The 17,457-nt window shown below is 41.0% G+C and overlaps 2 protein-coding genes across 2 annotated transcripts; one reads left to right on the top strand and one right to left on the bottom strand.

Annotated features, from left to right (window-relative positions):
• Positions 1–2: 2 nt before the first annotated feature.
• LOC117535551 (complement C1q-like protein 2) lies at positions 3–2,683 on the top strand. Its single transcript, XM_034200065.1, has 7 exons — positions 3–12; positions 286–492; positions 925–987; positions 1,159–1,200; positions 1,781–1,843; positions 2,024–2,152; positions 2,333–2,683. Exons 1-7 carry the CDS (start codon positions 3–5, stop codon positions 2,614–2,616), a joined length of 798 nt encoding a protein of 265 aa, XP_034055956.1. The 3' UTR covers positions 2,617–2,683.
• A 1,191-nt stretch (positions 2,684–3,874) lies between these two features.
• LOC117535550 (polycystic kidney disease 1 like 1-like) lies at positions 3,875–7,688 on the bottom strand. The gene is made up of 5 exons (XM_034200063.1): positions 7,523–7,688; positions 6,934–7,154; positions 6,116–6,220; positions 4,622–4,762; positions 3,875–4,021 (listed from the first exon to the last, which is right to left on the bottom strand). Exons 2-5 carry the CDS (start codon positions 6,943–6,945, stop codon positions 3,875–3,877), a joined length of 405 nt encoding a protein of 134 aa, XP_034055954.1. The 5' UTR covers positions 6,946–7,154; positions 7,523–7,688.
• Positions 7,689–17,457: the final 9,769 nt, after the last annotated feature.

Raw genomic sequence — 17,457 nt, 5'->3', positions numbered from 1 at the left:
GGATGATTTTGGGTAGCTTAGTTTAATACAAGTCGAGGAAAACAAGGTCTAATCACAAAAAAAGAGCGATATAGAAAAATCAGGAATAATACACTTTTTTTAAAGGAACAGAATTCAAGTTGTTTCCCCTTTACTATCAGTAAGATGTCCAGGGACGTTTGGATGTATATCACATTTGTTATCAAAGCCATCTGCTGGATTCTCATGGCCTTGCCAGTGACCTGTTTAACGTAGATATAAAGACGGGAACAGAGTGAGACGTGTCTCACTTCTCTGTCTGAACAGCGATATTTCAGAATGAGGAGAGCTGCAGTTTTTCTGGCGTTGCTGCTCTGTCTGCTCTGGACGGGGCTCAGGGTGAGGATGGAGGGGGGACAGGGAAGAAAGAGGGGGAGTTTGATATCCAAGAAGTGAAAGCAGCCCTCGATCAGAGCAGCAGTCAGACCCAGATGAGCACTGACGTCTGGGCTGAGCTCCAGAGAGCGAATGCAGGTAAGTTACAGAAACATCATAAAAAGGGAAATGTTGTAACTATTAAGATACAAAGACATGTTTTTGTGTAAAATACAAAAGTGTTAAAGAGAGGTGAAAAGAGAAAATCTGATGAACATACTGATAAGATATCACGTGTGGTTGTTTGTCAGATAATGAGCTGCTTTTTGCATTGCAGATCTCCTGGCTCGAGTCACAGCAAGTGAAAATAAGAGCACAGGTAGGAGTACAAAGTAATCAAAGACAACATTGAGAAGATTTGTTGTGTTTTCATAAAAACTGAACATTTTTCCCATATTTAAAAAGCGGCCGAGCAAACATTTGAAAATGAACATGTTAGTATGGTAGAAACATTCTTGAATGTAAAAATTACAAAAACTGAAGACAAATGTTGACCATCATTTATATTTTACAATGTTTAAACTTGTTCAGCTTTAGAGGCCAGGATGAGCTCCAGTGAAAAGCAGGTGGAGGAGCTCCAGAGAGAGAACGCAGGTAAGAAACAGAAACTATTATTAAAAAATAAACATTGAATGTTTTTGTGTATAACGAAAAAGAGAGAAAAGAGAAGTGAAAGATATATTTCACAGAAACAAATTCAACATATTGATGAGATATATGGAGGTAGTTTATCAGCTGTTAACCTGCTCTTCCTCTTTGTTGCAGATCTTCTGGCTCGAGTCACAGCAAGGGAGAAGAAGAGCACAGGTAGGAGTACAAAGTAACCAAAGAAGAATACAAAAAATAAAACACAAAAGTGAGAAAAGAGAAAATCAGATGAACATACTGATAAGATATAACGTGCGGTTTTGATCAGATAATGAGCTGCTTTTTGTATTGCAGATCTCCTGGATAGAGCAACAGCAAATGAGAAGAGGAGCACAGGTAGGATCCCCTCCCCTGCCTCATTACCAAGGCCCGGGACCCCCACTGACCCTCAGCATCGACTCTATGCATTACATTACTCCACACAATGCAAACAATATGTTGTTCCTTTCAATACCGTTAGTCCTGCACAGCGCTCCAAATGTTGCACATTGCACACAAAGATACCTCTTATATCTGCACGGGTTTCCACTTGTCATATTTTTTTTTTATTTATACGGGTATATGTACATTTCATGTCAATATTGCTGTATTTAATGTTATAATATAATATGTTACAAGAAAGATGGAAGAAATGACAAACAAGGTTGTTGTTGTTTTCATAAAAATGTGTGATGTGTAAAAGTGACAAAAACTGAAAATAAATATTGACCATATTTTTTAAACTTTTTCATTTGTTCAGCTCGAGAGGGCAGAATGAGCTCCAGTGAAAAGGAGGTGGAGGAGCTCCAGAGGGAGAACGCAGGTAAGAAACAGATTATGAAGAGTCAAAATGTTTTAAAGAAAGGAACTGGTATCCTGAGGAGAATATTAAATATCAATCTCTGCTGGCTATCAGAATCCAAACCACTGACTTTTTTTGTTTTAATAGACAGTTTGTTAATGAGTTCTCATCGCTCTGTGAGCATCCTCCTCTTTCTCACAGACCGTCCTCAGGTGGCGTTCTCAGCCGGTCTCACTGATTCAGGATCAGTCGGACCCTTCAAGACTGATATCACACTGAAGTTCAGTAAAGTCTTCACCAATATCGGCCAGGCCTACAGCCCAACTACAGGTAGGCCTACTACACACACGTTCTTAATGAAAACATATCTTAGTAATCCTACAATGGATCATGGTAGAAAGTAGAACCAAGTCAAGAGCTCCTACATGCTCCTTATTTAAAAATCCATCCTTAAGTCCTGCTGAAGCACCAGAAACAATCTCCCCTCACTCATCTTCTCCTCTGATGCAGGTATCTTCACAGCCCCCGTCAGAGGAGTCTACTACTTCAGGTTCAACATGTGGGAGAGCCGCAGATCAACTTATACCTCTGTTGTATTATATCACAACAACCAGCGAAAGATGAGGCTTTCAGATTACATTGATGGATCTGGCGTGGTCTCTGCGTCTAACGCGATGCTTCTTCAGCTGGAGAAGGGAGATGTTGTCTACATCGTTCTGCCCTCCAACTACGGCGTTCGGGATGATTCGCATAATCGCATCATTTTCAGTGGATTTCTACTCTTTCCTCAGTGAAGCCCACTGTAAAACACCCACTGCATTACGTTTCAACATTACATATTAATAAAAAAGTGTGTTGACTCTATAAATATAATGTTTGTGTTTGCTTGGTTACATGAACAAGACACATAGATACAGTGCCCTGAAGTAAAATGATTGAAACAAAGAAAAATGTTGACTTTAAATACATATTTTTCTCCAAAACACATGTGCCACAATTATTGGCACCCCTAGAAAATCCTATGATTAAAATCTAACTGAAGTATATTTCCAGTCATATGTTACATTTTTAGGTTCACCTGTTTGATTACACAGCAAATTTGAAATCTTAAAATTCAACACCCATGTAGTTAATTGTAACACTATGAAAGAGTTTATATAGAAACCACGAGCAAGTATTAAATTAACACTTTCCAAAGTGTTGACAATATAACACTATCACAGTGTTACTAACACTAAGAGTGTAAGATGTGAACACCAACACCGGTAAGAACAACACTAACAGTGTTGGCTGCAGCTTCAATTTTACACTGTCCCTAGTGTGGATTATGCGCCGGTGAAGATGGCCTCATTGTCTTTTGGCACAACGACAGACTACAAAGGAGCAGCAGGGGGTGCTCAACCCAGTCTCACATCTAAACGTGTAATAACTACGTTGGTCCACAACTTGGGACATAGTATTTCTACAAAAACACGTTTTTTTCACCATTCATTCCAATGGCTGGCGTCTATGTCACGTGATCTTCAAATTTCTCCCCGCAGAAAAAAACAAACATGGCCGACCTTCGTTTTATTCTCGGTGGAAAATGCCTATTTTAAAGTTAGTTTGGCCATTAAAATGCGTTTTGATGTCATTTGATGCGAGAAATATGAGTTGTTATTTCAGATTATGTGTGCAGTGGATGTACATGATCTTTAGTTTGCTAGTTATTACGAAGATTACTTCAGGAAATTGTGTCTATACAACGTTTTCATTGTTACCAAGGTGGTTGCTAGGGACGCTGCTATCGATATTATTTCTGTTATGTTGTGTAACTGTTTAATGGTGTTTTTTCCCCTGTGCAAATCTCCAACCCAGTCCCACATCTCACATCACATCGTCATAAACAAATACCGGAAACAGACGTAGGCAAGATCCTCAGCTCGGTAATTGGATGGTTTAGCCGCAATGCACGTTGGGAAATGGTGTTTATGCGATGTGAATCCGAAAACATTTAAAAAAAAAAAAATAATACTTTATTCCGAGTGCTCTTGCTTTTCTCTTTGAAAGTCATCACATAACGGCATTGTAATGCTCTGGGTAGCGATGAGCTTTGGAGGGCAGAGTTTGGTGCAGACTGTCGGAGGAGGTCACTCTCAGCGCGGTGACACTCTTCATGGTGAGGAGGAAGAGTGTAATGCCACGCAGAGATCGAATACACTGTGAAACAAAACACAACGTAACACTGAGTCAGTAGAATCCTTTAAATCATTAAAAGCTTCTTAATGTGAGCCCACTAGTTTATTCCCAACATGTCTTTTAGTAAATGTTATTCTTCTTCTTTTAGAAATTACTTTTGCGTGTGTTATTCCAATTTAACTTACACAAATCTTGTAAATGTTTGATTTTATGTCATTCATTCAGTTAAACATTGGTAAATAAATAACTTTTTAGCTTCATGACTCTGCCTTGGTTCACAGTTTTATTTCCACTGTGGTCAGCACCTCTCCCACACTGTAGTGCATTCCTCCTCTCTTCCTGTTCCCTTGTTAGCCATGTAGAGCACTTGATAACTTGGATTATAATGCCTTTCAATAATTACTTTCATTTGACACCATGATCTCTTGGGGATTTCTAAACCTCAAAATCGGGCTTTCATTCAGTATTTACCTTTAAAGTAACATTGTAATTATGTAAAGTGTGATTATCCCCCCTAAAGATGAGGCTCTTTTTTTTTCAAGGGAAGCTCCTTTTTTCAAACTAAAGCAGGAGTAGCAGTGAGCTGTTTTCTCAACATTAAATATTGTTTTTCCGTCTCACTTGTTCCCATGTTGCCAGGAGGCTGACATCCACATGTCCTCTGTAGCTGTGTTTGTGCAGCAGCTCCACAACCTCCAGGACGATAACGGAGCGATAGATGTAATACATATAGTACACTAAATACCCAGTCAGCAAACTGACCTGCAAACAGAGAGAGAGTTATATATATAAAATCACCCTCTTCACTCATCAGTGCATATATGGAAATGCTCCTACATCAAGGAACTGCTCACCCCACAAACCTCCACGAGGAACCTACGTTCAGTAAAGGCAAACCTCCTCATCCCTCCAAGGACAGAACTGAAGACCATGGGAGACCGAGCCTTCTGCTCCGCTGCTCCGAGACTGTGGCCCTCCCAAACCAGCTGAGGACACCACAGACTGTGGAGGCTTTCAAAAAAGGCCTAAAAACGCATCTTTTTAGAATAGCCTTTAACTAGATTTTTTAAATCCCCCACATTATGCCATGCCGGCATGAATGTCACAGCTTTTATTATGTTGTTTTAATTGTTTTAAAATTGTTTTTTATTGTTTTTATTGTTTTGTTTCACCCTTTTTAATTTTTAATTTTGTAGCACTTTGAGTTTTGTTTACGCAAATGAAAAGTGCGCTTATAAATACAAAATATTATTATTTATTATTATTATTATATTTCGACAGCAGTCAAAGCATACACAGGTAGATTATTTGAAAGTTAAGACCATGCTGTGACCTTCCACAGGTATGTTGGTTTAAGAGCTGCAGGTTACTTTGCCATGCAGATAGGTCATTGTGATCTTGTTTGCATTGGTGTGTGGCCAAGTGTGTGTGTGTGTGTGTGTGTGTGTGTGTGTGTGTGTGTGTGTGTGTGTGGTGTGTGTGTGTGTGTGTGTGTGTGTGTGTGTGTGTGTTTCTGTGTGTTTACTGTGTCTTAAAGTTGTGTACAAGCCAAAAAGATATCATAGTCAATCAATCAATCAATGTTTATTTATATAGCCCAATATCACACATGTTACATTTGTCTCAGTGGACTTTACAGTTTGTAGAAAATATCAGTATGACAATACGACACCCTCTGTCCTTTGACCCTCACATCGTACAAGGAAAAACTTCCGGAGAAAACCCACAGTTTAAAGGGAACATGGAGAAACCTCAGGGAGAGCAACAGAGGAGGGATCCCTCTCCCAGGACGGACAGACGTGCAATAGATGCCGTGTGTAAATTGAAAAGATAATACATTTGCAACATAGGTAGTCCAAATGTTTGGAAATGCATGGGTGTATAATAGGAAGATGAATCCACGAGGATATCCATCCTGTGTGTGTGTGTGTGTGTGTGTGTGTGTGTGTGTGTGTGTGTGTGTGTGTGTGTGTGTGTGTGTGTGTGTGTGTGTGTGTCTGTGTGTTTCTGTGTGTTTACTGTGTCTTAAAGTTGTGTGCAAGCCAAAAAGATATCATAGTATGTTGATAGTTATATGTTTGCCTGTGTGTGTTAATGCATATGCAGTAGACTCACTTCCAGCCAGTTGCAGGGAGTCCTCCAGTATCCCATCAGCCCTTGCTCCCCTACAGCGTACACTTGACGACAGAGTTGCAGCAGAGACAGGACGAGGAAGAGGAGCTGGAGGGGAGGAAGAAGCACATGATGAACATTTAAAAAAAGATTCTCCCGAGCTCGACAAGGGTTTCATTCTCACCAGTGGGCGAACGCCAGCCCCGTTTTACTCTTGTTATAGAATGAATTTGGACACCTGGTGAATATTGTACTTTGACTCCACTACATGTATTTAATCCCTTTAGTTACTTCACAGATCTGGATGAATGATGTGAAATCTAATCAAGTGTTAAATCAGACTTTAGTTCCACCTGGAGTAAATCCACCAGCTACCCTGCAGTATACAAAGTCATTCAAACTAGCTGCACCTTTACCAGCTTTGAGAACACTTTCATGATCAATCATTATAAAACATATCATATATATTATTCTGAAATGGACCAATCTGCACAACGACTACTTTTACTGTCGCTACTTTCACTATATTTTGATGAGAATACTTTTCTACTTTTACCTGAGGAACATTTTGAATTAAGGACCTTTAGTGTAACAGAGTATTCCTACACTCGGGTACTTCTACTTTTACTCGAGTACAAGATCAGAGTACTTCTACTTTTACTTAAGCACAAGATCTGAACACTTCTACTTTTACTAAAATCTAAGATCTGAGTACTTCTCCCACCTCTGTTTGTATTTTGGTGTGTGACTTTTTGTCTGTAGATTCTCTCCAGCTGCAGACTAGTGGTTTCCACAGATTAAAAGCTAATGCAGTATTTTACCTGGCACACCATATTCCCCCACAGCAGGAGAGTGACAGCCCCCCACTGACTGGACCCTGGCAGAGGGCAGTAGGCCAGCGGGGGGGCTCTGCTCAGTGTGCAGGGTCACACTGGTGAACAGGTTTGGTGCAGGGCTGAACAAGGTGAAGTGGAGAGAGACCGTATGTCCGTCCAGCCAGCCGTCTGACTGCAGGAGCTTCAGTTTGGACGCAGCAGCAGACCTGCAGAAATACAGGAAGTCTTTCAGCACATTTGGAAATTCCTCATAACTCTCTACAAACACTCAAAATCTTGCCCAGTTTATTCGTCTAATATCTAGTCAGAATATGTCTTTACATCTGATATAAGAAATAATAACTTCAGAAGTGACACCGCAGTGAGATATCGGGTCTTGTTTTGAGACGATGCATCATCTTGTAACTAACATCACCAACTAACATCAGAAAACAGAACACTTTTCAGCATTTGCGGCTTATATTGTAACACAACATTTCCTGATCCTGGTAAAATATAGTTTAAAATAAGTTCTCCCAGCTAATTACACGATCTGATTCATCTAAATATCCCATCTTATTTCAAGAAATCTTACCAAGCAAATGTTCACTTGTTCTATTGGCAGATTGTTGTAGTTATTTCAGGTGAAAACAACTTGTTTTACTTGTTTATGGAGCAGCATTGTTTCCAGTGTCCTCCCCATCATGTGTCTGTTTCTCACTTTGTGTGGCCTAAGCCGACTGAAGCACTCGGACCAAACGTCCCTGGAGGCTGTTATGGAAATCTAAAAACCCCAATACTGTAGAGTACAAGTCAGAAAACAAATAAATGGTGAATCCAACAGAGTTGTCTTTCTGGTGATGTTTATTCGAGGCCTCAAACAAACATCAGATACAATAAAATATAGACACAGGTCTCACAGAGTATAGGATAGTCTGCGCGAGTGTGCGCAGTTTAATATCATAGCAAAGCAATATAAAGGGAGAGTAAAAAGGTGGGGAGGAGAAGAAATCTTCACACGGTCACATTGTTATTAGACACCTGGCCTTGAGCTGTAGAAGTTCTCGTGTGACTTTGTGTGAGTCAACTCAGTAGCCAAAACAGCTCTGTGGCCTTGAAGTAGAGAAGATAGAGGAAAACAGCACATCTAACCAAATGAGAAGCATTTGGTTTAAACATATAAGGAATAGAATAAAAATGTCCACTACATTCTCCCCTTTTGATCATACTTGATCAATAAAAACAAATGACAGGATAGACTGATATAACACATCAATGAATACACTCCATCACTGGTTTAAGTAAACACATCACAAATATATCATAGAAAACTGGCTGTTTTTGTGGAGGACAGACTCCAATATAATGTAAGCATAAGAGGAGAGTACACTCGATTCACATGATTATATTGATTATATTGTAGTGTCGGAATCAGACTCTTCTGATAAGAGCTGGTCTATCTCACTGTGGCGCAAAGGATTGTCTTGTAATGGAATAGCAGTACACTGAACGAAAGCTGAGGATACCATGCTGGAAACGCACTTCTTCAGTATTGGGATAATCAAACAGACATATAATATGACACAGGTCAAGAGCAAATTGGTGCTGCATGAGCATATTCTAGAGGCTATTATGAATGGGGCTTTTTACCTTGTCTCGTAAGTGAGGTTCTCTAGCCGAACGTGTAAGGTATCTATGTTATGGGCATTGTTTACTGTACCCCACCATGGAAACAAGCCACCAAAGAATTTAGCTCCAGTGGACGTCAGCTCTCTTTTTACCTTGTGGTGGTCCGGGTGTTGGAACTCTGGGTAATGATGTGTCGTGTACATTAAGGACGTGAGGACCGTGACTGCTGGATTCAAATCCACTAGAGTGCATGTACCTATCCAGAGGGGAGCCAGAACTTGATAGAGCTTGTCGCCGCACAACCAAACGTAATCTTGTGGCGAGCTAAACCCAGCATCACTGGGCCAGGCCAGTTGGAGGGAAATATGGTTAACATCAGGGAATGCTACGTTAGAAAGGATTCTTCCAGGGACACTGAATATGCAATACGAGATATTGTAAACACTGTAACTGCACTGTGCTATCTTCCCCATCCCTTAGAGTAATGTTACCAATCCCTGTCTTGATCAGCCCCTCTGCCCATGTGGTTCGCCCTACTCTCCCCATGTACCTCTTAGATACCTCAATTTCGGCTGACATGCTGTGTGCTGACCATGGATACATAAAATATAGGACTAGTCTTAACACAACTATCATGGCAAGTATGCAGAGGAACCATTTTATGATTGTCCAGGCTCTCCGGTTGTATTGCTCACGGTTGCGTCGTCGTTTTCCCAGGCGAGCCGTCATCACGAGGTGGGAATGCTCCATGGGGTGTGTGTGTGTATTCCTTCGGTCGATTTTGTGACACGGACAGTCAGACTCCGCACACCGGTAACACAAACGAGGAACCAGAGAGCATATGGAACCGCTCAGCTGGCACTCGCTCGTGACACCTTGTGTGTAGTGTGTTTTGGTGTATGTAGTGCAAGTGTGGTGCAAGTTGGTGATTAGGACACATCACTTGTTGTCATCTACTTCTGTTGGTGATTAGGACACATCACTTGTTGTCATCTACTTTTGTTGGTGACTAGGACACATCACTTGTTGTCATCTACTTTTGTTGGTGACTAGGACACATCACTTGTTGTCATCTACTTTTGTTTCCCCTTTCCTGTGACTACGACCTTGCAGTGGCTGGCGTGGACCCACGTAGCTCTCTCTCGGCGACCTTGACCGCTGTCTGGGTGACCAGACGCAGGTAGGGGCCAACGATTGGATTTCCAGCTCTTTCTCCGGAAATCCTTGACCAGCACGAAGTCGCCGGGTTGGAGATGGTTAAGAGGACCAGTGGCAGTCGCTAAAGTGAATGACAGGTTAACATACAACATAGCAACATAGCATCCTCACACAAAGTTGTGGAGGGAAGAGGACATCCTGGAGCCTTGAGTCCAATCTGTGGAGGAGCCCCAAAAAGGATTTCAAATGGCTGAGTTGGCTCCGTGTTCGTTCCCACATCCGCATGTACATCAGCTCAATGGGCAGAGCTTGTGTCCATAACAGACCTGTCTCTGCACAGCATTTTGCTAGTTTGTTTTTGATTGTGCCGTTCCCTCTTTAGCAAAATGTGAACCGTTGTTCTAATTTAAGATGTTCTCTGATGGGCTAAACTCAATGAAATCCAGCATTAGGTGCTCAAATGAATTTTGCTTAATGCAAATTGCCCCCCTTCACCCCCCTTCAGAACCACTCCTGATTTATAGCCTCTAACATCCCCCCTTTTTACACATTGTCCAACCCATGTGTCAAAAACAGCCCCAACAGCCTTCCACCGAGCCTTCTCAACTGGTGTAGCTAGCTGCTGAAGTGACGACATGTTGTCAGTGAAGGAGGAGACAGGGATTCTAACAAATGAGTGTAAGGTGCGTGAGGTGCGAGAGGAATCAGACTCTTCCTTTGCGGCTGAATCAGCAGATAAATTAGCGGACCCAATTTCTTAGGGAAACTGGGTCTGTACTGCTTGCAGAAATTGTCTACACTTCCAAATAGCCACAAAATCGTGCACTACCCCAAAAGCATAGCGTGAGTCAGTGTAAATAGTCACGGTTTTGCCTTCTGCAAATGTGCAGGCTTCAGTTAGTGCGATGAGCTCTGCTGCTTGTGCTGAGACATGGGATTGATCCGGAACGGAGTACAGCAGAATCTGAAACAATAGAAAAACACCCCACCCGATTAGTGCCCCCTTGGTCGCGAGAGGCAGACCCATCAACATACAAAATGAGGTCAGCCTTGGTCAGAGGAACGTCTTTTAAGTCCGGTCTAGGTGTGCACACAGTCGTGTTCGTCACCTTCAGGCAAAGGTCAATAAGAGGGTTCTTACACCTTTTCCAAAATCAAATTCAAGCACTTTTCAAGTATCTTACAGCTGTTGTAAATTACATATTTATATGCACATACTCAAATGAGTATTTCCCTACCTCACATTAACTCAGATGTTCTTTATGCTATAAACAACCACATGTGTGTTTCATGATAGCATTCTACACGAGGATGAAAAATTGAAGAAAAGAAAACTAAGTTTAATATTAATATCAAAATGAGTGATCTGTACATCTAAAAACCCAATTCAAGCGACCTTTCACCTCCACTTAATTAAATGCACTGGTTGCAAGATAAAAAATGTGAGTTAATTGATTTTAGATAAACAGTTTAAGTTGCAACTTAATTGTGTCATTTGAACTCTGATTTCTGCATTAATTGACTTCACCCTAAATTCAAGTTGAGGTATTGTAATGCAATTGGCTTGATAACTTAATTGTTCTACCCCTTGAGTTAAGGATTTCAAGTCCACTCCCACTTAAGATGCCTGGACAAGTTCCCACAGTTAAGACAAATAGAAATATACAAAGGACATTTTAAGGTGAGCGTCATCTTTTGTCATTCAAATACAACTTGAAATTCAAACTCTCCTGATTGAAACATCATGTGTTGAAATAAACAACTGCAGTTCAAAAATAAAAAGTGAATTGCCTAATATTTTTGTTGTGGAATCAATTAATGTCTTTCTTTAAAGGCAAAAACATGAATAAGCTAAAAGGAAAACCCTATTGAATACAATATTATTTGGAGCAACTTAATTTACAAATGGCTGTCAACTTAAAAACATCTGTCCATGTTCAACATGTGGTAATTAAGTATACACAATTTAAGATTACATTTAAATCATACGGTAAAACAAGCTGGAACGTTTGGAGTAATCAACTTAAAAACTTGTGTTTATGCTACCAATTATTAAGTAAGTGGTAATTGAAAACACCTCTGATTGTAGAGGAAACGCCTTTTCCCCTAACTCAAATAACTTTGTTGCTCTAACAAAATGTCATTAGAAGTTGTCTTAACTCAATAACCATCGATGCAACCTATTGCCTTGATTCTCTTTGTTAAGCCAAGCATTTGTTTTTAGAGTGTACGTAGACTGGGCCTCCCATATAACCTGGCTGAGCTGATATAAAAACAATCAGCCAAATAACTTCTCAAAACATCATTGATTACTATTTTTAAAAAAAATACTTTTAGGTTGGCAGTAAACATAAGTCAGAGGTACCTGGTGTACTTTTCCTTCACTTAATTATTTAATACCTTTAGTTACTTCACAGATCTGGATGAACGATGTGAAATATAATCAAGTGTTAAATCAGATTTTAGTTCCACCTGGAGTAAATCCACCAGCTACCCTGCAGTATACAAAGTCATTCAACCTAGCTGCACCTTTACCAGCTTTGAGAACACTTTCATGATCAATCATTATCAAACATATCATATATATTATTCTGAAATGGACCAATCTGCACAATGAATACTTTTACTGTCGCTACTTTCACTATATTTTGATAAGAATACTTTTCTACTTTTACTTGAGGAACATTTTGAATGCAGGACTTTTACTGTACCACTCTGGTACTTCTACTTTTATTCAAGTACAATATTTGAGTACTTTAGTCTGAATTTCTAGCTACAAAATCACGCAGCGCTGCATACAAAATAACCTCACAATGGTAACAAGTGGAAAATAATATTTACAAATGTGTACAATGATTTGTAGGTAATTTTGACTACTCAAAACACCTGACTTATACAAAGGAAGACTGTGTTCATTCTACAATTACATGGGATTAAAGTAACATGTAGTTTTACTTGTATAATATTTCCATTTTGTATAAAAGACCGTTTGTTTTCATCTGTTTTAGAATAAACAAAGTATTGGCTTCAGAATACCAACCTTGTTTCGGCAAATTCAGATGATAAATACAACTTTGAAACTTGTAACGGCATAATTACAAGCAGAGAACGGACTAATGTAACATCACAACAAGCATAACAACAGCCGTGTGTTATGAACACTGCTGTGGGTGCGCAAATCATGAGGTCATCAAACTGGCCTTGTATGAGAGCGATGCCTTTAGAAACTTGGAGAGAGACCAACCTTGTACACAATGCCTGGTTGTACACAGTAGCCTTGACACAAACGTGTGAATCTGTAAGGTTTACCCTTATATTCAAATGTGAACAAAACACTGGCTTGACTGTCTTTGTGTACAGGAACACTGAAAAATGCATTTGAGAGATCTTATTACAGTAAAAAAATGCTGCAGTGGCTGGAACTTAGGAAAGAATCAGATAAGGACTTGGGACGAGCGTGCATAGCTGCATAGCATTTACAGCTGTAAATCCTGGACAAATCTCCACTCGTCAGGAGGTTTTGTCTCTGATCTTTTTGACAGGAAACACTGGAGTACGTACCGGAATCGTTACACGGAATAATGACCCCTTGTTTAAACAGAGAGGTAAACACTGGCTGAATGCCATCAACAGCTTCACGTTTCAATGGGTACGGGCGTTGATTTGAACGGAACGTGGACATTAAACATACGTCATATCTGTGAGCTGCCCAGAGTGAGTATGGCCCATCTGAAAGCGCGGCAGGAAGCTCAGAGATATGAGAATTACCCCATCATCCTCAACCAACAGCAATGTGCGCAGAACGGCTACGTTTGTGCACATTTTCATCTTATACATGTCACCTGACATATAGTACATAACATATTCTGTGTGTGTAGGTGTCCAATCAGTGACTGACTCCAAATCTTTAACGATTAGACCCAAATCCCTCTATCTCTCAGTGGGCCCCCTGGCTAGTGAAATGTGTGGACCGCCCCTGGGATTTGACACAGTTTGTGTTGTGTGGGTGTGCAACAGGAACCAGCGCTGCGCAGCAAACTTCAAGCTTAGTTTTAAGCATGAGCTCCTCATTCACACATTCTAACAGAAAACTCTCATCATTCCCGGTCAGGGAACCACATTTACACGGATCATCAACAACGTTAGCACGTATAATGCAAATGAGAAGCCTCCATGGACACAGCAGGTGGAAAAACACGTTGATCAGTCAAACGCAACAACGCCTGAGAATCAGGATATGTCAGCAGCCATTTAATACACATTCACACAGTTCTTTATCATCAAAAGTTTTTGAACCATCGTAGGAGATGGCTGCCGGACTTTAAACCCCTCATTTGTGGAATAAATGAGGCCTAAGCCGAACCGGAGTTTCAGATCTCTGCCCAGTAAATTTATTAGGCAGACGGAGGATAAAATAAACTGTTTTTTTTACTGATGTGGGAAATGGATTGACTATCATCACCGTTAGCTCCACTCTGAAGTGATACAAAAACTTCTCCTTTACTGTTACCCCAGCCGCTCCTATTGAGTGCATAAATCTACCACTAAATTTGCAATCAGGCAAATCTGCCCTTTTTACTATAGAACATCAACACCCATGATAGCTAAAGTTAGTGTGGGACATTTCTCAAATGCTGTTTCACTGTCATATTTCAAATATGTACCCTCTTTAACCACAGGCATGTCTTCTACATTTTCCAATTTTCAATAGTAAGATGTGTGTGTGTGTATTCACTTCCCTGGTTCGATGATGCTGGCTGAATTTCCGTCTCGCTCGATCGGATCCCCTCCTCCCCATCTGGTGTAGGTCAGTCTGATTGTGAATGGCCCCGTCCTGGCTGTCCCCCTCTCTGCCTCCACTCGCCAGTGTTCTGTGAGCAGTCCCATAATCCAATGTTCAACACTGCCACACTTGAAACATCTTTCGTCAAATGAAGGTCTTGCTTCTCGTCTTCTGCCTCGGAAAACCTCTTCTGCCTCTCCCTCGGTATTGTGACCGACCAGCATTCTGCGTAGCTTGCTCTGTGTCTGTGAGTCCGTTGAGAAAGGCATTACTGAGGTGTGTTGCCCAAACACCTGCTTGGGCTTGGGTTTGTTTATCCCGCTGTTGTCCACATCCACTTGGGGCTGATGGGGGTGGACGAGCTTACGGGGAGTCTGTTGACTGCATGGCTGGGACTTGTAGTGGCGGTGGAGGTGGTTGAGGTGGCCCAGCCGGATTGCCAGGGTTGTACCCCGGGGGAGGGAAAGGATACCCAGTCGAGGAGAGGTCATTCAGGCCTGCAATGGAAGAACACAGAGATGTTTGGGGTTTACATGGTTTTGAAAATAATTTATTTTCCTTATTTTCTTCACATTCATTCCAACCTTAATATTTTCTTTAATGCCCCAAGGCCAACTGCCTTCTTTCACGGCATTCTGCTTAATCCTCCCAGTATTTATTATAAACACTTTCTGTGAGTGTCCAGTTTTCTATATAAGTCTTTTACTTTAACTTTATTTTTATTTCTACTTCTTGTTCTTGTAATTTATTCTTTAGGTTCTTGATTTTTAATTTACTCTAAAAAAACCTCCCTTTGGAAATCCGAACATTTCCGTCCATATATCTAATTTAGACAGACTGTTTTCACCATTTCTTACTCTCATGACGTCTACAATCGGCCCCCCAGGAGGTTGTACAAGCCCCCTACTTTGCCTTGCTCCCATGACAAAATCTGTGATATTTGTTCCCCAGTACAAACCACGCAAAAACTAATCGTAAACCCACGATCTAGGACGGGATAAACCCTCTGTGATATTTGTTCCCCAGTACAAACCACGCAAAAACTCATCGTAAACCCACGATCTAGGACGGGATAAAACCCTCTTCGAGCAGCCCCTTTCATAAACGTCATGGAGTTTTAATTACGTTTAACTTTAAACAATTTAGACATTGTACATCTCACCCAGTATTGGAAAGCCTTTTTAAGTCCGTTTGATCTCGTGAAGTCAATCAGTTCCACCCCCGGCGCTGGTCCTCTCGTCCCATACGGTTTCTGTCGGGGTAGAGGAAGATCCGCGGATCCTGGAGCGTCCACCACCAGCGTCCGGAGGTGTTCCCAATCGAACTTGCAGAGACCCTGCTCGCAGCGCCAATTGTTATGGAAATCTAAAAACCCCAATACTGTAGAGTACAAGTCAGAAAACAAATAAATGGTGAATCAGACACAGTTGTCTTTCTGGTGATGTTTATTCGAGGCCTCAAACAAACATCAGATACAATAAAATATAGACACAGGTCTCACAGAGTATAGGATAGTCTGCGCGAGTGTGCGCAGTTTAATATAATAGCAAAGCAATATAAAGGGAGAGTAAAAAGGTGGGGAGGAGAATAAATCTTCACACGGTCACATTGTTATTAGACACCTGGCCTTGAGCTGTAGAAGTTCTCGTGTGACTTTGTGTGAGTCAACTCAGTAGCCAAAACAGCTCTGTGGCCTTGAAGTAGAGAAGATAGAGGAAAACAGCACAGTAACCAAATGAGAAGCATTTGGTTACTTTGAACATATCAGGATATAATAAAATTTCCACTACAATGTGTGTATAATAGGAAGATGAATCCACGAGGATATCCATCCAGGACCTATGATCCAGGACCACAGCCACGACTCAAGATCCAGGGCTCGCGATCCAGGACACAGGACAGCAGGATCATCCATGACTCCGGATCCCGGCGTATAGACACTAAAAAGAAAGACATTTGGGGAAGCTGGGTTAATCGGAACATGAGAGTACACAGGTATAGACAGAGAGAAGGAAGAAGTAAGATGTCCCCCGACAAACTAAGCCTATATCAGCAAAACTAGGGGCTGAATCTAATCAGCCCTAACTATAAGCTTTATCAAAAAGGAAGGTCTTAAGCGCACTCTTAAAAACGGATAGGGTGTCTGCCGCCCGAACACAAACTGGAAGCTGATTCCACAAATGTGGAGCTTGATAAGAAAAGGCTCTGGCTCCCATTGTACTTTTAGAGACTCTAGGAACAACCAACAACCCTGCATTCTTGGAATGCAATGCCCTAGTAGGACAGTAGGGTATAATGAGTTATTTAAGGTAAGATGGCGCCTGCCCATTAAGGGCTTTGTAGGCGAGAAGAAGAATTTTAAATTCTATCCTGTGTTCTATAGGGAGCCAGTGTAAGGCAGCCAGAACAGGAGTAATGTGGTCCCTTTTCCCATGGTTAGTACACGAGCTGCAGCATTTTGAATCAGCTGAAGCGACTTGACTGACTTCTTGGTACACCCTGATAATAAAGAGTTACAATAATCCAGCCTTGAAGTAACAAATGCATGGACTAGTTTCTCTGCATCGTTTTGAGGCAAGATATGCCTGATTTTTGCAATGTTACGTAGATGGAAGTAGGCGGTCCTTGAAATTGATTTTATGTGGGCGTTAAAGGATAAATCCTGATCAAATATAACACCAAGATTCCTTACAGTCTCACTGGAGGCCAAATTAATGCCATCCATAGTTAGTATATCCTTAGATAATTTGTTTCGTAGGTTCTTCGGGCCAAGTACAATAACTTCAGTTTTGGTCGTGTTTAACATCAAAAAATGTAAGGTCATCCATGTTTTTAAGTCCTTGAGGCAGTCTTGAATTTTATTTAGATGATTAATTTCATCAGGCTTGATTGATAAATATAGTTGAGTATCTTCCGCATAACAATTAAAGTTTACAGAATGATTCCTTATAATATTGCCT

The sequence above is a fragment of the Gymnodraco acuticeps genome, unplaced genomic scaffold (assembly GCF_902827175.1).
Source record: "Gymnodraco acuticeps unplaced genomic scaffold, fGymAcu1.1, whole genome shotgun sequence".
NCBI classification, from domain to species: Eukaryota; Metazoa; Chordata; class Actinopteri; order Perciformes; family Bathydraconidae; genus Gymnodraco; species Gymnodraco acuticeps.
This window is presented reverse-complemented; position numbering and strand designations above follow the sequence as displayed.

Coding starts and splice junctions, on each gene's coding strand:
- LOC117535550 (XM_034200063.1), bottom strand. Junction 4,763..6,115: donor CTCCCTGCAACTGGCTGGAA/GTGAGTCTACTG, acceptor CTCTGTTTGCAG/GTCAGTTTGCTGACTGGGTA. Junction 4,022..4,621: donor TCCTGGCAACATGGGAACAA/GTGAGACGGAAA, acceptor TTTGTTTCACAG/TGTATTCGATCTCTGCGTGG.
- LOC117535551 (XM_034200065.1), top strand. Junction 988..1,158: donor GCTCCAGAGAGAGAACGCAG/GTAAGAAACAGA, acceptor TCTTTGTTGCAG/ATCTTCTGGCTCGAGTCACA. Junction 1,201..1,780: donor AAGGGAGAAGAAGAGCACAG/GTAGGAGTACAA, acceptor TCATTTGTTCAG/CTCGAGAGGGCAGAATGAGC.